The 23,554-nt window shown below is 36.6% G+C and overlaps 1 protein-coding gene across 2 annotated transcripts in view; it reads right to left on the minus strand.

Annotated features, from left to right (window-relative positions):
• Positions 1-227: 227 nt before the first annotated feature.
• The window catches only part of LOC133459573 (serine/threonine-protein kinase PAK 3), a 55,368-nt gene continuing 32,041 nt past the window's right edge, over positions 228-23,554 (minus strand). The window contains exons 2-16 of one of the 2 annotated variants that reach the window (XM_061739658.1): positions 22,561-22,754; positions 22,367-22,467; positions 20,476-20,629; positions 19,526-19,563; positions 15,663-15,725; positions 14,389-14,547; positions 13,251-13,425; positions 12,031-12,094; positions 10,607-10,655; positions 10,377-10,489; positions 9,034-9,151; positions 7,614-7,713; positions 6,040-6,236; positions 4,615-4,752; positions 228-3,696 (exon numbers count right to left, since the gene is read on the minus strand). In XM_061739658.1, coding sequence (XP_061595642.1) covers positions 3,607-3,696; positions 4,615-4,752; positions 6,040-6,236; positions 7,614-7,713; positions 9,034-9,151; positions 10,377-10,489; positions 10,607-10,655; positions 12,031-12,094; positions 13,251-13,425; positions 14,389-14,547; positions 15,663-15,725; positions 19,526-19,563; positions 20,476-20,629; positions 22,367-22,467; positions 22,561-22,732 — 1,731 coding nt within the window. In that variant the 5' untranslated portion in view covers positions 22,733-22,754 and the 3' untranslated portion in view covers positions 228-3,606. The remainder of the gene's footprint in view (positions 3,697-4,614; positions 4,753-6,039; positions 6,237-7,613; positions 7,714-9,033; positions 9,152-10,376; positions 10,490-10,606; positions 10,656-12,030; positions 12,095-13,250; positions 13,426-14,388; positions 14,548-15,662; positions 15,726-19,525; positions 19,564-20,475; positions 20,630-22,366; positions 22,468-22,560; positions 22,755-23,554) is intronic. The other variant, XM_061739659.1, reaches the window with a different exon arrangement.

A 23,554-nucleotide genomic window follows, 5' to 3' on the forward strand; every position in this document is an offset into this window, starting at 1 on the left:
AATCCAGAATGTATGACATTTTTGTTTTTTTAATTGCATTACAGAAAATAAAGAACTTTATCACAATATTCAAATTTTCTGAGACAGTCCTGTATAGATACTGCCTGAAGTACGAAACTATGACCAATGTGACAGATTCACATGCTCCAATGTCATTATTGTAAACAATCTTTACAGTTGTAAAAATAAAACATAAACCAAAATAGAAATTCACCACAGCCACGACGTTGGTTTTCCTCCTTTTTATTTCAGTCCAGTTCGCAAACTGCAATATTTTTTTGTTTTGTTTTTTTACACTCAAGACACAGCCATGCACAATTCAAAGTTCAAAAAGTCTATTGCTTCAACCACAATTAAAAATAGTTTATCCAAAACCTCATTTCCCCGTCACCTGTTTGTCCTTTTTCAAAGATGGGGAAAGGTCTGCTGAGGTATGCCAGATTGATCAGCAGTTTTACAAAGCTAGACAAGAAGAGTAGTAATAATAATAATAATAATGATAATAATAATAATAAAGATAATAATTTAAAAAGTAACATTTTTTGTCTTTGTTCCATTCTCTTGATACACATTAATAGAGGAATTTTAACACCACGTGTACAGGTTTACACATTCAGAACAGAGGAATGTACAGGAGCAACCACAGAAGAAGGGGCACGTCAGCGGTGTCTCTCGTCCTGAAATTCACCTTTGTGCTCATAGTTCGGACCTGTACATGGGTCGGAGGCCGGGAGTCCCACAGCCGCACACACACACGCACGCACACACACACACACACACAAACCCACGCACACACACCAACACTCACACTAAGACTGTGTGGGCCTGCACACAGAGTGCTGCATCCATCGGCTCTCAGTCCAGACGAAGGAGCGTCTCACAAAAGCCCAAACAGAAGATTTGGATCCAGGAGTGCAGAGGCGAACGTGTGTTTTCACTTTTCCATTTCCAGGGTGCAAAACATCGAAATGATACATACCTTAGAGCAACCTGAATATTGTCATTTTAAGTTACATAGTTCTGAAAAAAAAGGAGGGGACGGGGTTTCCTGTCGTATATACATACATACATATCCTAACAATCTTAAACCTATTTGAAGTTTACATACAGCGTATAGTTTGTTTTACATGCATGAAGTTCTGTTTCTTCCTCCTGTCTTTGCTCCCACTCCTTCATCTTCTGTACATTTGCTGTACAATGGAGGTACAGTGTGACTTAAGCAGCTACCCTGCATCTCAAAAGTTAAGGTGGAAAAACACGAGTGAGGCATCTTGTAGTGCAGATTGAGGTAAATCCCTGACCACACGAACACGCTCAGTCACACACAGAAGGATGCTACGTGGGGAAGGCCAGGTGAAGCCGTCAGATACAGACTCAGATAAGATAACCTCTGACCAGAAACCAGTTTAAACGCTAAACCAGGTATGTGAAGAATGTTTGCAAGATGTGAACTTCCAGGGCAAGGTACAATCATGAAATGGCACTCATTGTTTCACTCAGTGGATAACGTTTCCCCCTCGAAAATATGTCACATGGCCAAAGATTCACTACAAAATGTGAAGACCTTACGTAAAAAAACGTCATGTAAGACACAAAAGAGAGAAAAACAAAAAAACTAAAGCTTGACCGAGCAGCATTTTCAATAGTAAAGGGGGCAGGCGGGTTAGGAGACTAGCAATCCATTTTTCTTTTGTTTTCACCTGAGCAGGTGGTATCAAATCCAAACGCATACATAGGAAAGGCGTGTTGAGGCTTGTAGCACCCTATAATGTAATAATTTCCTATAATGTAATAATTTCCTGAAAATGTAATAATGCCTGAAAATTTAATAAAATTTGCAATTAACTCAATCGAAAATGTAATAAAACCCAATAATGTAATAACTTCACCAATAATGTAATAAAATATCCTGACTGATATTGTAATAACATTTTTACAGATAATATAATACCTTATTATATTATTGGGAATTTATTACATTTATAGGTGGGTCTGTTTTTTTCTTCAAAACTGATAATGTAATACTTGACAGATAATGTAATGTTTTCTGGAATAATATATATGTTAATTTTCAGTCCAGAATTCTACATTTCGTGTTTTAAGTATCTAAGAATGTTATATACACTGGATTTCAAACACCAGAATGATTATTGGGTTAAATTGCAGACTTTGAGTACCATGTAATAAATTCCCAATAATGTAATAAGGTATTACATTATCGGTAGAAATGTCATTACAATATCCGTCAGGATATTTTATTACATTATTGGTGAAATTATTACATTTTTGGGTTTTATTACATTTTTGATTGAGTTAAGTGCAAATTTTATCACATTTTCAGGCGTTATTACATTTTCAGGAAATTATTACATTATTGGGTTTTATTACATTTTTGATTGAGTTAAGTGCAAATTTTATTACATTTTCAGGAGATTATTACATTATAGGGTGCTACAAGGCTTGGATATCACACCCATCCTTTAGATTTGTGTTTCATGCCAGCATTGTTTAGATTTTTTACTTTTTCCTGCTACGTTATACGTAATTTAAAAAAAGGTCCATTACAGTTTTGATGAATTTACAGCAAAGTGAAACAAAAGAAAATCCACACAAACTGAGCATTTGTGGATGTTCTTATTTGAAATGTTATAACTTATGTAAGCATGCATTAAGAACTAATATCATAGATGGTGAGAACATCAAACAACCAGTGGTTTCCCAGCAGGTTTGCTGTCACCGTGTCCAGTAATCTCCTCTGTGCGATGCAGACACGGCGGGAACGGCATCCCCGCTCTGATATGACATGGATTTTGACGGGTGTTATAAACTGGCTTGGATTTTTTTTTTACATTTACCCCAGAAGCTGCATCCCTACACTCATTCACACACACGTACGCAGATCCCGCGCAAACATACGCCACTTTAAGAAGCGGACAATCTGAGGAGGATTATCAGTGTTGTTCCACAGAGCCATGGTCATGCAGGCAGATGTTTGATCTGGAGTCTATACTTCCTACCAGCGGGTTGCTGGTCGTGGCCTGATCGTGCTGCTCGAAGGGATCGGAGGGAAGAAAACACTCCTGCAGTGTCTTCTTGAGAGCGAGCACACTTCCTTTTAAGATTTTCCACCTTTTTTTTCTTTTTTTTTGCTGTTTAGGGAGCAACTTTCTCCCAAACAAGACATGACGCAAACAGATGTGCACAGCTTGTTTATACACACACACACACACACACACACACACACACACACACACACACACACACACACACACACACACACACACACACACACACACACACACACACACACACACACACACGTACTTGTGATAGCCTGCTCTACATGTACAGAGTGCTGGACAAGAAAACAAGGAGAGCAGGTTTTGTTCCAGCAGCGCGGGCTGAGAGGCTGCAAGGCCAGATGTCCGTCCTACGTGTGGGGGTCTTTAGTCCCTGGGGGTCTTTAGTCCCTGTGCTGTCACTGCCAGTCCCACCAACCCCTCCTTGTGCTGCCACGCCGCCCGTCACCCACACAGCCGAGCCCCTGCCCCGCGGGACTCCACACTCCCAAGCAGAGCTCCATCCTGGGGCGTGGAGCAGTCAGACCTAGCGACTGCTGTTCTTTATGGCTTCCTTCGCAGCTACAATCAGGGGCGTCAGGCTGGACAGAGGCTTCGCCAGCTTCAGGAAGGAATGCTGCCGAGAAACAAGAATCAATAATAATAAATAAATGTAAATAAGAAAAAAAAAGACAAAATATAAATAAAAACATGCATCCAATCATAATTAACATGCTCGAAAAGGAGTAGGAAGAAGTAAAAACGTATTAAATCCTACCCCCTAAACTCTACTTTACTCTACTTTACTACTCTAACTAAACTCTATGATCAAAATTAATTTAATTTCTATACAACAACAAAAGATATCTATATATATATCTATATATACAGTATACACACACACACACACGTACTTTTTGGATATGACATACATACATATACATATTTATATATATATATATATATATATATATATATATATATATATATATATATATATATATATATATATATATATATATATATATATATATATATATATATATATATATATATATACCGAAAATCATCTGTAATGCAATTACAAAAACAAAAATGTCATACATTCTACAGTCATACAGCTTAACTCAAATATCCTATCTCAAAAAATTTGAATATTCTGGGAATCTTAATCTTAAACAGTAAACCATAATCAGCAATATTAAAATAATAAAAGGCTTGCAATATTTCAGTTGATTTTGAGACAGTCCTGTACACATATACATATATACAAACACACACACACACACACAAAAATGTTATATGAATATCAATAATAACACATCCTCACACTGATATAAATATACCCCTTTATAAATGAATATATCAGTATCAACAATATACAAAAAAGAAAAGAAAAGAACCAAACAAACAACTCAAATACACGTATGAAGCAAAGAAAAAGCTGCAGATGAACAAGAGAGTCAAAGATAGCAAAGCTGGAAGACCTGCAGTATATTTGTCTTAAATGCAGTCAGCACGTTTGTTTCTTCATCTATGCTGGGCTGGGTTTTACCTGCAGCAGATCCTTGGCCGAGCCTCTGCGGTCCACGTCCATCTCCAGACAGCGGTTCAGGAAGTCTCTGAACACGGACGAGAGCCGCTCGGGGTTCTGCAGCTCCGGGGTTCCGTTGGTGGCGATCAGGTAGAGCGCCTGCAGACACGAGCAGTCACACATTAATCACCTGCAACGGTGCACACCACTTTATTTTCACATAAGTTGGGAAGTTTTCTTTCATGGAGTGAAAATAAAAACTGTAACTCTGGTTTGTACGGAAGAGTATTAGAGCCAGGCAGGAGAAAAATAAAAATTATATCTTAGAGGAGGAAGATTTTTTTATCATTATGCACTTTGAGAAAAAAGTTAAAATGTTGAGAAAAAAGTCAAAATGTCAAGATTAATGTTGAAGTACAATTTTGAGAATAAGTCGAAATGTTGAGAAAAAAGTCGAAATGTCGAGGATAATGTTGAACTACATTTTCGATAAAAAAGTCGAAATTTCGTTAATGAAGTTGAAATGTTGACGATATTGATTTTAAACACATATCACACATATGCATTTGCATAACTTCAGAAACGTAACCTTAACGTTCCACTCCAAGGATGTAAGTTAGTTAGTTAGTTACGGCTACTACTGCTGCATGTCAGTCGCTCTGCTGACTGGATTTGATGGACCCGAGGAGACATTTCCACTTTATTCACCAAATTGTATTGACTGGATGTCCGGGAATGTTTTGCTTCTAAATTCAGAAGTTATTATTTTTGGTCCAGAGCATCTTAGGAAGGGATGAGATGGTGTTGTGATGGCTTCCAGTGCAACTGTGAGAAACCCTGGTGTTATTTTATATCGTTTAAACAGTATATTAATCAGGTTTGTGAAATAGCATTTTTGGTTTCTGGTTTCTGGACTTGGCCTTTAACCACTGAGCTTTTCCCAGACTCCCTGAGTCACATCACAATATGCTGCACTGTAAGATTTCAGTTCTTTGCGATTTTGCATTGAGAATTTTTTTTTTTTTAGTTTTGTTTCTCTTAATAACTGATGATTGTCTACCGAACTTGGGAACAGAGTGATGACCTACAACCTATTCTTGCTTGAAAAGACCCAACATTTGATGGAGTCACCCTTCGTAGCCAAACATACTACACTCGGCTTTTTATTATTTTACCTCTTTTCTTATCATTTTATTTCATTTTATTTGTTATTTACTGTTTAATTGTGTCTTGCTGCTTTTAATGTTGATGTAAAGCACTGAATTACCTTGTGTTGAATTGTGCTATACAAATAAACTTGCCTTGCCTATATTCTGCAAGCTTTGCTCTCCCTTGACATTTATTTCTGTTTTTACTTCCGTCACTTTCTCTGTTTGTTTGTTTTATTGGTATTTTAGGACACGGTTCTGTGAAGGGTTTGTATGTTTGTGCTGTAGCTGCATTTACCCTGAGAGGGTTCTCGTTCAGATAAGGCGGTTCTCCCTCCACCATCTCGATAGCCATGATCCCCAGAGACCAGATATCCACTTTGGGGCCGTAGGCCTTCCGGGTCACCACCTCCGGGGCCATCCAGTAGGGCGTCCCCACCATGGTGCTGCGTTTGTTCTGCTCCGGAGTGATCTGGGCGCAGAAGCCGAAGTCGGCTGCAGAGACAGACATAGGGACAGAGATTATGCACTTCGCTTTTTCTTTTTGAACATTTACTTACAGTTATGATGTTACTTCTATTGAAATGGGCTGCCATGTAAAATTCACTTTGTGCAGCAGCAGTGCACTCAACACACACATGCAGGGAAAGGGTAAAAAGTAAAATATAAGATAAAGTCCTTTATTTTCTGTAATGCAAAAATGTCATACATTCTGAATTCATTTCAAATCAACTGAAATATTGCAAGCCTTTTATTATTTTAATATTGCTGATCATGGCTTACAGCTTAAGAAAACTCAAATATCCTATCTCAAAAAATTTGAATATTCTGGGAATCTTAATCTTAAGCTGTAAACCATAATCAGCAATATTAAAATAATAAAAGGCTTGTAATATTTCAGTTGATTTGTAATGAATCCAGAATGTATGACATTTTTGTTTTTTTAATTGCATGACAGAAAATAAAGGACTTTAACACAATATTCTAATTTTCGGAGACAGTCCTGTATACATTGGAATGAAAAATAAAAGTAGTCCAATACGGGAAAGAAAGAAAAAAAAAACAGTGCAAAATAGCAGGTAGAATGTGTGTAAGGTAGACAGATATTGCACAGATATTGCACATGTTGTTATTGTCCATTACTACTGGACAACTTAATTCGCCTATGTCTTTTATTTTGTCGAATTTTCTCATGATTGTAATAATTGCATTACAGCAGCTTTCATACTTTATGTTATAGAAGGTCTGCATTGACGTTACTTCCCCACTGGACCAGCCCCCTTACAGGCACTGAGTGGCAAAACATCAGCAAAAATGGCTGCAACTAGTGGAGAAGACGGGATAACAGCCGATTATGGGCTTAAATTAAAGGCAGTTGGACTTGACAGTGACCCGTACAGTTACCAAGAACCAGTGGTCCATGGACATTAATATTTGGTACAGTTACCAAGAACCAGTGGTCCATGGACATTAATATTTGGTACAGTTACCAAGAACCAGTGGTCCATGGACATTAATATTTGGCCACGAATCTAGTTTCCTGATATTTATATGTACTTAATTTCTACGCCGACATTACCGGATACAAAATGTGAACCACAAATCCACGTTTCGGTGTCTGGAATCCAGTTGTTTCTGTGAATTGTAGCGATCCATTTGTCTCTCTTAAGCTTATTTTTCATCAGTCTGTAAAACGATAACTCCGATTTCTTGCTAAATCTATGAGTACAGTCGATCGCACAACAGCTCTTTCCCATTTTAGATGTTTTCCAGTTGCTCAAACTGAAAGTCTACTCTGCCACTCAGTATCAGAAAGTTAAAAACAGCCTCAAACTCAAATCATTCTAACAAGCTAACTGGAAAAAGACTTACTGAGCTTGACGGATCCGTCCATACCCAAAAGAATGTTGTCACTTTTTATATCTCTGTGGATCACCTGGTTGGAGTGGAGGAAGTCCAAGGCTTGAAGACACTATACAATAAAGAGAGAGGTAGAAAAAAGGTGAGATTCATACAATCAATAAGAATACTTCTAGACCAGGGGCCTTCAACCTTTTTATTCCAGGGACCTTTGGATGAGAGAAAAACAGAGCAGGGACCCCCGCTTGGAATTCTTATTTTTTCCCCTTTTTTTTAATGTGTCAAGTTTTAAGCCTGGCTTATAATAACTTTTGAATGTGTTTTATTCTGCTTATATCCCCTTATTAACCAATTCCTGACTGGGTTATTAGCTACATGTGTTTAGTTGATGAAACTTTGGCCTCGTCAGACGTGGAAGGAGTAACGTTAGGCCGAGCTGTAACGTTACAATCTCCAGCTTTAGGCTTCGTTATTGTCACAAATTTATCCATCAGGTCGAACTAGCGTTAAATGTGAAATAGCCAAGTCAATTTTGCAAAGAATTTTCTTAGCTAGCTCGTTTTTCCGCTCTAAAGTTGACATTAGTCACGTGACTCACGTCATGGGAATCATTTATGTAGAGTTGTAGACTAAATAGTTATTGTCAAAAGTAGAATATTATCGCCTGTTAATGGAGTTTTCTCAATCATATATATATATATATATATATATATATATATATATATATATATATATATATATATATATATATATATATATATATATATATATATATATATATATATATATATATATATATATATATATATATATATATATATAGCTTATATATTATTTATTTATTTTTTAACTCTCACAAATTATTTTAGTTAAAATTGCCTTTATTTCTTTTGAAGTTGGAGGACCCCCTGCAGAACCTCCCCCGGATGAAGACCCCTGTTTTAAAGGGAAGCCTGTACTAAACACAAATGTGCGCAGTCATCCCCTGTTGGGCTGCTGAATGGTTTCACTGACTATGTTTACATGCAGTCAAAATTCGGGTTATTGCTAATATTCCGGTACTGAAACATTCGGAATATTCCGTTTCCATGCGTGAGCAAACAGGGTTATCCCTGTTTACATGGTAATTAATCATTCAGGATATCTGGATCAAACCAGCGACGCGCGGAGAACATCATGATGCAATTCCCGTCATTTCCGCTTCTTCTTCCTGTATCCAAATCCAAAACAAATGCTGCTTCGCGCAAATTTGGGTTATTCAAAGGGGTTATTGGTGTTTACATGGCCGTGCAAATTCGGGTTATTGCCAATATTCGGGTTTTAAAAGGGTTATTGATGCATGGAAACACAGTCAGTGTGTTTGTATCTGCCGTCTCTGCTGAACAGCTGAACAGATGCGGTGGCTGTTGTTGCTCATGTGTAAACTTCTCACCTCTCTGCAGACTGCAGCGATCTGGCCCTCATCCATGCACGTCTCCGTCACCACATCTGTCAACGAGCCTCCAGCTAAATACTCCATTACAACCCAGAGCTCGTCTCCCACCAGGTAACTAATGAAACAATCAGAGAGGAAAAGGTTGCCAATGCTTTCGTTGTGACATGAATCCAGAAGTTGACATTACAGTCGACTCGTTGCTTAGAGCCGATGTCTGACGCATGCTGGCTGATAAACCTCAGAAAGATAGAAACATTACTTAGGGTTGTTAGTGAACACAGCTGTGATAGAAAGTTACAAAGATCAACATGATGGAGCCTGGGGTTGAAGGGAACACAAGGTAGAAATGTTTTTAAAAATGTTTAAAGCCTTTGAATCCAGCAGGTGGCACCACTGCACTTTGGGATGAGTGGGAGCTTTAAAACCGGAAAGGGAGAAGAAGAAAGAGCAACAGCAGAAGAAAATGATGTAGAAAATCAACTCAGAGGAGTCTTCAATGTCATTATGGTTAGCCTGGCAAATTCAGCTAAACTGTTGCTCAGTCCAGTGCCATCGTGGACACATTCAGAATGCTCTACATATATATGTTTTTAAATCATCTTAGAAGTAATTTAATAATAATAATAATAATAATAATAATAATAATAATAATAATAATAATAATAATAATAATAATAATAACAATGATAATAATAATAATAATAATAATAATAATAATAATAATAATAATAATAATAATAATAATAGTGATAATGATAATAATAATGATGATGATGATTATAATAATAATAATAATAATAATAATAATAATAATAATGACGATAGTGATAATAATAATAATAATAATAATAACAATAATGATAGTGATAATGATAATAATAATGATGATGATGATGATGATGATAGTAATATAAATAATAATAATAATAATAATAATAATAATAATAATAATAATAATAATAATAATAAAATAAAATAACATGATAATACTTATTATAATAATAGTCTGACTGCCATAGACTGTGGAATAAAACCTAAAATATGACAAAAATAACTAAATTGATTAATAAACTAATTTCAACTTTTAACATTAGAGGATTTCTGCCTTTGTCATTTCTATAAGACTGAAAATGTTTTTAAAAATATTTTTTGGTTTTAAAGAGTTGATTTTACAAAACAAGCTGCTTACAGAGTTAATCCCAGAGTCTGGCAAAATGTCATGGCATTAAGAAATCTATTTAGTGGAGACCCAAAATGTGCAATTCTCTTTAAAAAGAAAAAAAAGGTTTTTACTGTTATTATTTTCTGCATATTGTGTAGGTCTGCAGATAAAAACTGACCTGTCCAGGTAGTTTACAATGTTGGAGTTTTTGTTTTCCCTCATCACCAAGATCTCATTGATAATCAGCTCTTTCTTGGGCTGCTGCTGCAGGTTCATCTGTTTGATGGCCACCTGAGATAAAAGACAAGATATTTTCGGCTTACAGTGAATTACTAAAAAAGCTTGGCGAGAAAGATGGTCATACAGAAAACATGAAGATTATTAAATCAGAAGCACAGTCCGGTTTACCTCTTGGCCCGTTGCTATGTCGATGGCGGTGTAGACCGTGCCTGATGCTCTGAGGAAGAGGAAAGAGGAATGCACCTTTTACCTTCGTGTTACACACATACTGAGAATCATACAATTCAATTTCTAAAAGCTACATATTAGAACTTTATACAGGACTGTCTCAGAAAATTAGAATATTGTGATTTTCTGTAATGCAATTACAAAACAAAAATGTCATACATTCTGGATTCATTACAAATCAACTGAAATATTGCAAGCCTTTTATTATTTTAATATTACTGATCATGGCTTACAGCTTAAGAAAACTCAAATATCCTATCTAAAAATAATTGAATATTCTGGGAATCTTAATCTTAAACTGCAAGCCATAATCAGCAATATTAAAATAATAAAAGGCTTGCAATATTTCAGTTGATTTGTAATGAATCCAGAATGTATGACTTTTTTTTTTTTGTAATTGCATTACAGAAAATCACAATATTCTAATTTTCTGAGACAGTCCTGTAGCTCTGATTTGAACTCAAACTGAATGTTTTTTTTAATCCTACAAATATTATACTCAATCAGATAACAGTTTTATAAGTTATTAATAGAAGTCCAGTTTAAGTACCGTGGTTAAACAGAAATGTAATTAGGAGGAATGAGGTCTGGTGGGGTCAAAAGAGCTGTCTCATTGAAATGATTTGTAAGTGTACTGTTGTGTCTCAACAACATTTGTATTAAAACATCATTAAATTCAATTAAGCTGCTACAAAATCCTCAAACACAACAGAAGCAACAGAATAGAAAGCAGTCTACACTTCATGCCAGAGTTGTTGTTATTTTTAGATTCTTTATTAATGAAGTGGATGTTTTAAATCGAATGACCTTAGCGTAGATGAACCCAAAATACTTGTGTAATGGTTTGCAATAGTCGGTCAAAGGAAAGGAATGCATGCAGTGTCTCCTTATTTGGAAGTCAGCGTACTAAAAACCTTCCACTGTGAATTAAGCGCCTAGTTCTTCCTCTTTCTGCTCAGCTACTGTCACAAGGCATGAATAATGAACACGGGTTCCTGGTTGTAATGAGTTCAAGAAAACCCAACAGACAGCTTTCTGATCAAATATGGAAATAGTGAGCCTGGCGGAGCAGAAAACACTGTGTTTATGTGTTGAGATTTGCAGTGAACAGAAAACACTTGAAGAAAAGCCTTCAAAAAAAAAACTAACAACTACAAAGACAAGGGGAGAGCTAGAGAGAGGGAGGCGATTGAGCTGATCTAGCTTTTGGCCTTTGTGGGATACAGTTCTCATTTCCTGCCTGCTTCCCCGTCATTCATCCCTAACCCTGGCTCTGCCTTCCTAAAACTACAGTTCTGCATCTCCTGCTGAGACTGGCTACTTCTAAAACTGCTCCATTTGATGAAAATCACGGTGAGACTTACCCTTGTCCTATTTTCTCGAAGCGCGTGTACTTCTTTTTGGGATCCCCCACACTCACGATACTCCCTGAGTTAGAGAGAAAACAGATGTTCAGTCATCGTCCTCAGTCGGCACATAAATCTGTTCTTCATATTGCTTTCTGGTAATTTTGGGTTGAAATCGCAGGAAGAGAGGCGATCCAAAAAATAAAAGGAAAAAAAAAAGACCACAATCAGTGGAAAAAAGTTCTTTGTGCAAATCTAATTGTAATTGTTTCTTTTGGATGATACTTCAAACATACAGAAATTGTGCACTAGTTGTACTGCAGTCTGTAAAAGACAGACACTGGAAACCAAACACCAGTCAGTTTTTTTGTCTTTCTCCTCAAAATGTGCCTTTTTAAAACATGCAGAAAGATTTGACTATAGGGATAACCAGTACTCGAGTTGTAAAAAGAAATCAGGGGGATGGTGGATCTTATCATATGGGGACAGATAATTTGTGCTGATTACAAATAATATAATATATTACAAATAATAGCACTGACCAAAACACCTGCAGAAATACTGCAGGAATGTCATAGCAGCAGTTAAATGCAGCCTTCTGTAAGCTTTACATATCCACTGGGCTTACATCAAATACATCAAAACACAACAATAAAAAACACTTTTCTGAACTTATCAATATGACTCTGTCCTTCACAGGATAAGTACAATGGATCACTGCAAAAACTCACAATCTTAACAAGAATATTCGTCTTATTTCTAGTTAAAATGTCTCATTTTAGTAAAAAAAATCTCATTACACTTAAAACAAGACTCATCAGTGGAAAAAACAACAATTTCCACCTGTTTCAAGTAGATTTTCACTTGAAATAAGTAGAAAAATCTGTATGTGGAACAAGATTTTATTGATTGTAATGAGAAGATAAATCTTGTCCCATTGGCAGATTTTTCTACTTATTTCAAGTGAAAATTTACTTGAAACAGGTGAAAATTGTCAAATAAGTTATTTTTCTGGTGTTATTTTTCTGGTGATGACTCTAAATGTTGAAATAGCAGTAAAACCACATTCATTGATGAAATGACATAAGGGATGGAAAGGAGGGATGGCAGTTTTACAGGGGGGATGATTTTGACCGTTTTTATTTCAGGGGGGGATGCCATCCCACCTCATCCCCCCTCAACTCCAGTACTGGGGATACCTAAACTGTGAACAATAATGCAGGATTTAAGACACGTACTGAGTCTCTCCAGAATCTCCTCGTCTGTCATCTTGGACTTCTTCCTCTGCCGGTCGGTGTGGCGGTACATGGTGCTGGAGGTGTTGTCTGGTTGGACCTGCGACTCTGGTGGAGTCACCACCTCCTTCACTGGGGTGGGAGGCTTGGGCGGGTCCATGACGGAGCGGGTGTAGATCTTTATGAAGTGGTGAAAAGAAAAGAGTCACACAACACAAAAAGGGATTTGCAATCGTGGGTGAAATGTATGTATGTATGTATGGGGGTATGTGTATGTATATGTTTATATATATGTGTGTGTGAATACGTGTGTAAGTAGATATATACAGGACTGTCTCAGAAAATTAGAATATTATGATTTTCTGTAATGCAATTACAAAAACAAAAATGTCATACATTCTGTATTAATTACAAATCAACTGAAATATTACAAGCCTTTTATTATTTTAATATTGCTTATCATGGCTTACAGCTTAAGAAAACTCAAATATCCTATCTCAAAAAATTAGAATATTCTGGGAATCTTAAACTGTAAGACATAATCAGCAATATTAAAATAATAAAAGGCTTGCAATATTTCAGTTGATTTGTAATGAATCCAGAATGTATGACATTTTTGTTTTTTTAATTGCAATACAGAAAATAAAGAAATTTATCACAATATTCTAATTTTCTGAGACAGTCCTGTAGAAATAGAGCAGATGGAGTTAATATAGAGATAGTATGGTGTAAATAAGTATATTTATATAAATATTTATATGGGCATGTGTGTACAAATATATAGAAATACTCAACTATGTGTATGTATGTATGTATAGGTAAGTGTGTGAGTATAATTATAGTATAAATACTTAAATTAAATGATTAGTGAATGGGGGTAGGATTAAATAAGTTGACACTTCTTCCTACTCCTTTTTGCACATGTAATTAAGATATTCCGTGTTAAAGTATGAAATTCTTTGTTTTGTTGTTTTGTTTTCTTATCTTCTCTTTAATTGTTGTTTTTTACATGTACAAAATCAAATCAAATCAAATCAAATCAAATCAAATCAAATCAAATCAAATCAAATCAAATCAAATCAAATCAAATCAAATCAAATCAAATCAAATCAAATCAACCAACTGAGCGGCATAAACTCACAGATTTGGTGTGTTCAGGTCGAGGGGCGATGACCGGCGGCAGCTCATCATCATCGTCCTCTTCCTCCTCCTCCTCCTCTTCCTCCTCCTCCTCTTCCTCATCTTCCTCCTCCGACACAGGCGGGGCGATGGGAGGTTCCGTCGTTGACGTTTTAGGAGCCTGAATGGTAGAGATTTAAGTGTGTGGGTGAATGCTTGAAGGCAGGGCAAGTGTACATCCTGAATGTTCTTCCACAAGTCTTTACCAGCTGGTGTAAACCATCTACAAACCCTAAATCAGCCACGGGAACAGTTTGAGATCCGGCCAGTGGAGATTCAAAAGTTGTGTATAAGATGCATAAAGAGGTCATACAATTAAACATTTTACTCAAAAGTGGCAAAAAAAATCAGTGTGAGATTAACTTAAAAATAAAATGTGATATTCTATAAGAAAACTAGTACCATCTGGCTTTAATAACCAGGAACGATTGTGTTAATAGCAAAGGAAAGCATTATGAGTCAGGTGAAAGCTTAAGAAACGAGAGCGAGCTTGCATTCAGTGCAGTTTATGTGAGGGACTTTAAAATGTGGGTTGTGCTGAGGTGAACCAGCTCTTAGGAATCAATTTTTAAGTGGTAAAGTTGTACATAATATAAAACTGCAGCACAGGAGAAGACATACTGTACTGCAACACTACTGTGTGCCGGATCGTGATAGACAGCATACATATTGTTGATAAAGTAGATACCTTTTAACACGTCTGATTAATAAGCCTCAGACATATTTATCATGGCTAATGCATCTCTTTTTTTCCTCATCCAAACCTTTTCTTCCCTTGGATGGTCCTCCTCTTATGGAATGGAAACACTTCATCCATTTCCGCTGTGGCCATGCATTAATGAAGCAGTGCAGCCTGGTCCTGGTGTTTACAGGGAACGGGTCTGTCCGGAGCAAAACCCCGGCACTACAGACACACACCGGGCTCTGGTTTCCTCCGGGGAGGAATGGACCAAAGCTCTGGTGCAGAAATGAGTGCCTGGTGTATATTTATTTTCTTTTCTTTTCTTTTTAGAGAGCCATGCAGTAATGTCTCAAACGGTGATGAAGCTACAGCCACGTTATGGGCAATGCGGATCAAAGTGTTAAGAGTATGAGCTCGTACATGCAGTCTGACAGCCATCACACTGCCCTGCTGTTTCAGACTCAGTCTGTACAAATTTGGTTATCATATAGTTGAATTTAGCTACAAGGCCAATGCAGAGATACATCATATATAAAGTAATATGGAGGAATTACCTTGTCAAATAATGCGCTGCAGGTTCTAAGGCTGACAGGAGGCCCAGAAGACAGCAGTCGGTTCTGAATGTGAAGGTTGAAAATGGGAGGATTTACTCAAAACAAACCCACACAGTGTGCAAGATGAACTGAAGTTCAGACGGGGGGGGGGGGGCTGCTGCTAAGGAGGTGGACATTGAGTCCTTACATGTTTTTCCCGACAGACAGCACGAGGAAAGGACATGATTAGACACATCATGTCACCTGAGGACTGTCCTGTGCACAGCCTTGAACAATATTCCCCTCTCCACATCATCAGATATGTTGGTATAAAATGATATTTCACCTGGAATAATGGCAATATTTTCAAGTTTACCACTTTTAATGTTCTTTTAATCAAACACTAAACCAGGGGTCGGCAACCCAAAATGTTGAACGAGCCATATTGGACCAAAAACACAAAAAACTAATATCTCTGGAGCTACAAAAAATTAAAAGTCTTGTATAAGCCTTAGAATGAAGGCAACACATGCTGCATGGATCTATATTAGTTATAACTGGGGGAAGATTTTTTTTTTCATTATGCACTTCGAGAAAAAAGTCGAAATGTCGAGAAAAAAGTCGAAATGTCGAGAAAAAAGTCGAAATGTTGAGATTAAAAAGGAAAGGAAAAAGGAAGAAAAAAGGAAAAAGAGAAGAAAAAAGAAAAAAGGGAAAAAAGAAGAAAAATGAGAGCAAAAGAGATAAAAAAGGAAAAAAGAAAAAAAGAAGAAAAAAAGGAAAAAAATAAAAAAAAGAAGAAAAAAGGAAAAAAAAGGTCAAATATTGTTGAAAAAGCTCCAGGAGCCACTAGGGCGGCGCTGAAGAGCCGCGGGTTGCCACCCCTGCGCTAAACCCTCCTGCTCTTAGAATCTCATTGTAAATGCGCAATGGCATTTCTGTAGAGGCCAGTGTTCACCTGCAGGTCTTCAGGTAAAGTTTGCCGTTTGTATTGTTTGAACTGTTTTGAATGTATTAATGGTCAAGGGGGCTGCTTGAGTTTATCTTAGCTGTATTTGGGTGAAAGGCAGGGGTACACCCATCCATGGCAGGGCCACATATAGATTCAAAAAACCCACAAACACTAATGTCTGAATCATCAGTCTTTTATACTTGACTGAACAAACAAAACTTGGATCTCAAAAATCTCATCTGATAAATCTCATGAGCTGCGACAGAAACATGAAACGGTAACTGCAACTATAGTTGTTACGGTATGGTATATAAAGAACACACATCTAACTATTTTCAAAATAAACATATGTAAAATATATGCTAGTATATAAGTATAATTGCTCTTTTGGTCAACTTTTGTTATGTCACAGTCAGTGTCTCTCTCATCCTCCCTATACCCATATTTCACAAAACAAACAATAGACAAAGTTAAAGATGACCTTGACTTAAATCTTTCCATAGATAACACAATAACATTGTTATTGAGAATTATTTTGGGCATGACAGTAATGTGGTGAGGAAGTCTGATACCATGACAGTCCTAAGAATATTAAGGTGATCAAAACTATCATTATTCGCTGCTCCTCTGTTTACTCAAGATAAATCATAAACCTCATCCAGGCACCTCTTTGGAGTTAAACTGAAATATCTGCAACATGAGAGTTATGAAATATTATGCAGAACATGAGCTGAAATTCACACTGTGATACACTTTCTGCTAAAACTGTAAATGTAGCGAAAGTGAACGGTGGTTAAATTCTCTGAATTCTCTGATCTCACCATGGTCCAACAGAATCAATTCTATTTTTTTTATAAACAGCAACTCAGAGATATCAGAAGGGATCAGAAGTAATGTGAGTTTGGACTTTCTACCTTCTTTATTCGTGTTTATAATATAAGCAGAAAACTACGGAAGAGTATTAGGGCCATGCAGGAGAAAAAATATTTGAGAGGCGAAGATTTTTTTTTCATTATGCACTTCGAGAAAAAATTGAAATGTCAAGATTAATGTTGAAATACAATTTCAAGAATAAAGTCGAAATTTTGTGAATAAAGTCGAAATTTTGCCTTTTTTCTCAACATTTCGACTTTTTTCTCGAAATTGTACTTCTACATTAATCTTGACATTTCGACTTTTTTCTCGACATTTCGACTTTTTTCTCGAAGTGCATAATGAAAAAAAAATCTTCTTCCTCTCAAATATAATTTTTATTTTTCTCCTGTCTGTCCCTAATACTCTTCTGTAGAAAACACTCCCAGATAAATTTCATACGCAGTACAGTCTCTGAAAACTAGATTTAGTGCACCACTGATAGGCCATTGTTTCTCTTAGAAAAGAAAAGACCAGTTTGGTATCCAGTCTTTATATCTGTCTGATCAGGACAGCACTGGACTGTAGCACCCTATAATGTAATAATTTCCTGAAAATGTAATAACGCCTGAAAATGTAATAAAATTTGCTCTTAACTCAATCGAAAATGTAATAAAACCCAATAATGTAATAACTTCACCAATAATGTAATAAAATATCCTGACGGATATTGTAATGACATTTTTACCGATAATGTAATACCTTATTACGTTATTGGGAATTTATTACATGGTACTCAAAGTCTGCAATTTAACCCAATAGTCATTCTGGTGTTTCAAATCCAGCATATATAACATTCTTAGATACTTAAAACACAAAATGTAGAATTCTGGACTGAAAATGAACGTATATATTATTACATTATTTGTCAAGTATTACATTATCAGTTTTGGAAAAAAAAAAAAAAAGACCCAACTGAAAATGTAATAAATTCCCAATTTATTCCTAATCCTAATAAGGTATTACATAATCGGTAAAAATGTTATTACAATATCAATCAGGATATTTTATTACATTATTGGGGAAGTTATTACATTATTGGATTTTATTACATTTTCGATTGAGTTAAGTGCAAATTTTATTACATTTTCAGGCGTTATTACATTTTCAGGAAATTATTACATTAAAGGGTGCTACAAGGACGAAGCCAAGAGCTGAGTCACTTCTGCATATTATTGAACGCTGTGACGATCCAGGACAGAGATGCTCTTAAACGGCGTCTGGGGACTAGCAGCCTCCCAGACTCCGGCCCCGCCCCGGCCCTGCACTGGCAGCCAGCCTTTCCAAGCACCGGCCCCTTCACGGGGTCATCCCGGCGTCGGTTCCCTGAGGCACAAATCCTACTGATTCCAGCTCTCCTTCAGCCAGCGTGCAACCATTCAGAGGATAGATTACTGTGGTCAGAACCGGGAATGAGGTCAGCACAGCGGGAGTCCCTCTAGATGCAGCTGAGCTTCCAAGCCAGGCTCATCTAACGGCATTTTAAAAACTCCGCTTAAAGTAGACTGGAAAAATAAACAATGAGCAGCAGCGGTCTCTCTCAGAGCTCATCATTCCTGCACAGGAGCAAGAAAACTGTTTGACATATGTGCAAAAATGATGGAATTACAGCACAGACTGTCGGGGAGTGAGATTCCACAAAGGAACCCACACATTTTTCCCATCAGAGGGAGAGAGCTCTGCAAGGAAAGCAAGGATGACACAGGCTGTTCCACTAAGCCCCACAAAAAATCCAGTAGAGTAAAGTGAGAAAGATTTACTGTGATGTAGATGGAGAGGCGTAACTGTCCAGTATAAAGACAAATAAAACTAAATCATGTGGCAACTTACCTGTTATCTTTGTCTAAAATAATAAAATACACCAGGCTACTGTCTCCGGTTAAAGACCGGAGATCAGGTTGTAATGAATAACGAGGAGGTTCAGGGATGCTATTTTAGTAACACAGTTCTGATTTACAACATTTTAGAAAAGCAAAAAGGCCAAACTGCAAACCAAAGGTTTAGATGTACAAAAACTCACCAGAGTGTTTGCTGCTATGTATCCATGCGCTGTCTTGTCTGAAAAGAAAAGAAAACATTGGCATAGATACAACACGCTGAAAATCTTCAGTGATTAATTATTATTATCATCAGTACTGGAGTTGAGGGGGGATGAGGGAGGATGGCATCCCCCCCTGAAATAAAAAATCATCCCCCCTCTAAAACTGCCATCCCCCCTTTCCATCCCTTATGTCATTTCATCAATGAATGTGGTTTTACTGCTATTTCAACATTTAGAGTCATCACCAGAAAAATAACACCAGAAAAATAACTCATATGACAATTTCACCTGTTTCAAGTAAATTTTCACTTGAAATAAGTAGAAAAATCTGCCAGTGGGACAAGATTTATCTTCTCATTACAAGCAAAAAAAATCTTGTTCCACTGGCAGATTTTTCTACTTATTTCAAGTGAAAATTTACTTGAAACAGGTGAAGATTGTTGTTTTTTCCAGTGAAGAGTCTTGTTTTAAGTGCAATGAGATTTTTTTTACTAAAATGAGACATTTTAACTAGAAATAAGACAAATATTCTTGTTAAGATGTTGAGTTTTTGCAGTGATCCATGTTACTTATCCTGTGAAGGACAGAGTCATATTGATAAGTTCAGAAAACTGTTTTTTATTGTTGTGTTTTGATGTATTTGATGTAAGCCCAGTGGATATTTAAAGCTTACAGAAGGCTGCATTTAACTGCTGCTATGTCATTCCTGCAGTATTTCTGCAGGTGTTTTGGTCAGTGCTATTATTTGTAATATATTATATTATTTGGAATCAGCACAAATTATCTGTCAGCATATGATAAAATCATCACCATCCCCCCTGATCTTTTTTTACAACTCCAGTACTGATTATCATGCTTTTTTTTCAAATTCGTGCTTGTTTTTTTTTTGTCGCTTCTTTTTTATCTGATCATTTCTTTTGTAAGTGTACCTCCGGAGGTGAAGCTCATGTATTTCTGGTTGTTGACTGTTTCTTTGGAGTCGTAGAACTTTAAAACATCTAGCACAGCCTGCGGGTTCTTCTTCTGTTCCAGCTTGGTGATGTTGGAGGTTTGTAGGAGGCGCGCCCACTGCTCTGGGATACCCTGCAGAAACACAACAGTCACATGTCCAAATGTAGAAGGAGAATTGTAACTATGTCATCATTTGTGGTCAAGTGACAGAATTAGAATGAAAAAAAAGTTATGAAGAGGGGAAGCAATGTAAAGACATTGCATTTAATTGGGACGAACTCTTCCTTGGGCTTGTATGCTCAACCACTGTAAGTTCTGAAACTAAACACTTATTTGGAATACTGAGCTTAGGGTTAGGGTTAGGGTTAGGGTTAGGGTTAGGGTCATCCCATCGATAGATCAATGGTATAATATCATTTATGATATATTTGTGATGGAAATAATGACTTTCTCAATCGGGCTGCAGCAATCTAAATTCAAAGACATCTGGGAGCAATGGAAAATGTATATTTCCCTGAAACGCCCTGCTTTTGTTTATTTTCTTTTCTTTTACCTCTTTAAAACAAGTATTACATTATCAGTTTTGGAAAAAAAAAAAAAAAAAGACCCACCTGAAAATATAATAAATTCCGAATAATGTAATAATGTATTACATTATCTGTAAAAATTTTATTACAATATCAGTCAGGATATTTTATTACATTATTGGTCAAGTTATTACATTATTGGGTTTTATTACATTTTTGATTGAGTTAAGTGCAAATTTTATTACATTTTCAGGCGTTATTACATTTTCAGGAAATTATTACATTATAGGAAATCATTACATTATAGGGTGCTACATTGTCTTCTTCGTTTAGATACACAATCAAATACATCACAGGAGCTTCACCTCAACTTCCTACTTCTCATCTGGGTATCGAAAAAAATCGAGGGTAAGGCGAGTGGAGTCAGACTGAGTAGGTACTAGTGTAAAAGCGCCATTAGGGGGGGTCAAACTGTTTTATTCTGGCTCTTGGTGATGGAGGGAAAACTGAACAAGGAAGTGCTTGTTATCTGTGACACACACCGTACATTTGGAAGTCAAATTCATGAGAACACACTATCCTTACCATGAGGTTGGCTTTATAATGAGAAATACAAAACCATAGTCTCGCATTGTTAACCGTTTTTTCGATTAATGTTATGGTGTTATAGTGAGTTAAAAGTATAAAAGTATGAAATCTGTATGGAAAGTTTTAGATTATTAATCATATGGTTTTGTTTTGTTATGGTTTTTTTTTTGCTATAAGCCTGATTTTTGACTTTGAAGTAAAATTGAAAAGGAAAGAAAAAACACTACAGCAATACAGGACTGTCTCAGAAAATTAGAATATTGTGATAAAGTTCTTTATTTTCTGTAATGCAATTAAAAAAACTAAAATGTCATACATTCTGGAATCATTACAAATCAACTGAAATATTGCAAGCCTTTTATTATTTTAATATTGCTGATTATGCATTACAGTTTAAGATTAAGATTCCCAGAATATTCAAATTTTTTGAGATAGGATATTTGAGTTTTCTTAAACTGTAAACCATGATCAGCAATATTAAAATAATAAAAGGCTTGCAATATTTCAGTTGATTTGTAATGAATCCAGAATGTATGACATTTTTGCATTACAGAAAATAAAAGGACTTTATCACAATATTCTAATTTTCTGAGACAGCCCTGTAATCCTTTATAAAAAAAGACTAAAACGTTCATTTTAATCAAACTCATTGCAAAGAACAAGAAACAGAGGCTGTTTCCTGATCATTTGAATGTAAAATAAAATGAAAGCACATCTATTTATGTAGCTCACTCTAGGAGAAAGAGCAACTCACCGTGAATTCTCCTGTTACGGCATCAAAGCCAACGTGAATGGTGTGCTCAAAGTCTGAGGGTAAGGAGATCTCAGGACGTTCCTTCTCCTTCTTCTTGTTTGCTGCAAAGGTTAAACAGACCACACTGGTTTGAGGCTGATCTTGAATATTTTTGTGACAATGTGAATGTGCTGGAGTGGGGGAATGCTACTCACTCTTGTCTCCCCCGGGGAAGATGGAGCGCAGGCGGACCTTCTTGTTCTTCTCTTCTGGAGCCATTGGAAGTGGTTTGGATGCGTGATTCACTGATGAAGAGTCTCTGGAACTACTGTTCATTCTCAAGGGCGGGGCTGGTGGTTTCTCTTCAATATCAACACTATCAGACATTTTTAGTAGCACTCACAATGTCCTGGAAAAGACAGACAAAGAGAGGGAAAAGTTCTGCGTTAAAAAGAAATGTCTTAAATACAAACCAAAACGACAAATGAACTTAACTTGATTACTACTATTCTCTAATGCATACATAATGGGAGAAAATAAAAAATTGGTCTCGAGATTATATGGAAGTATACAAATGGGAAAAAAACACTCTGCAATATATATCAAACAAAAATGGGAGAAATAGTCAGGTGCACAAATATCAGAGGAAGATTGGACGGAGATATGTGAGACACAGGCAACCACTGCAAACTCAAGAGCCCTGAGAGAGTTTGGCTGGAAGAATATTGTGAGATACTTCATCACCCCCAGAATAACAGCACTACAAACGCGCACTCAGAGCCGGGGATTTTGTTGGAGGCAATGCGGAACCTCTATGGCAAACAATTACCATATTTTCTGGGCTTGCCCAAAGATACAGCCATATTGGCAGGAGGTGGCAACTGCGATATCTGAAATGTTGGGAGTGGAGTTAGATTGCTCGTTCATCACACTATATTTAGGAAAGATGCCAGAAACTGTTCCTCTTAAAGGAAGATACTTCTGGCAAGCAGCAGGAAAGCGATAACTCGTAGTTGGTTGCAGGCTGACCCTCCAACAAAAGATCAGTGGCTGAAGATTGTAGAAGGTTTTTATTGTATGGAGAGACTCTCTTTTGTATTGAAACTTGAACTGCAGAAATGTGACTGGGAAAAATGGATTACGTATGCACACTAACAAAGATACGACAAAGTAGCACGGTGTATGGAATAAATTGTATAGCCTTGACTT

The sequence above is a fragment of the Cololabis saira genome, chromosome 14, assembly GCF_033807715.1.
Source record: "Cololabis saira isolate AMF1-May2022 chromosome 14, fColSai1.1, whole genome shotgun sequence".
Classification (NCBI taxonomy): domain Eukaryota; kingdom Metazoa; phylum Chordata; class Actinopteri; order Beloniformes; family Belonidae; genus Cololabis; species Cololabis saira.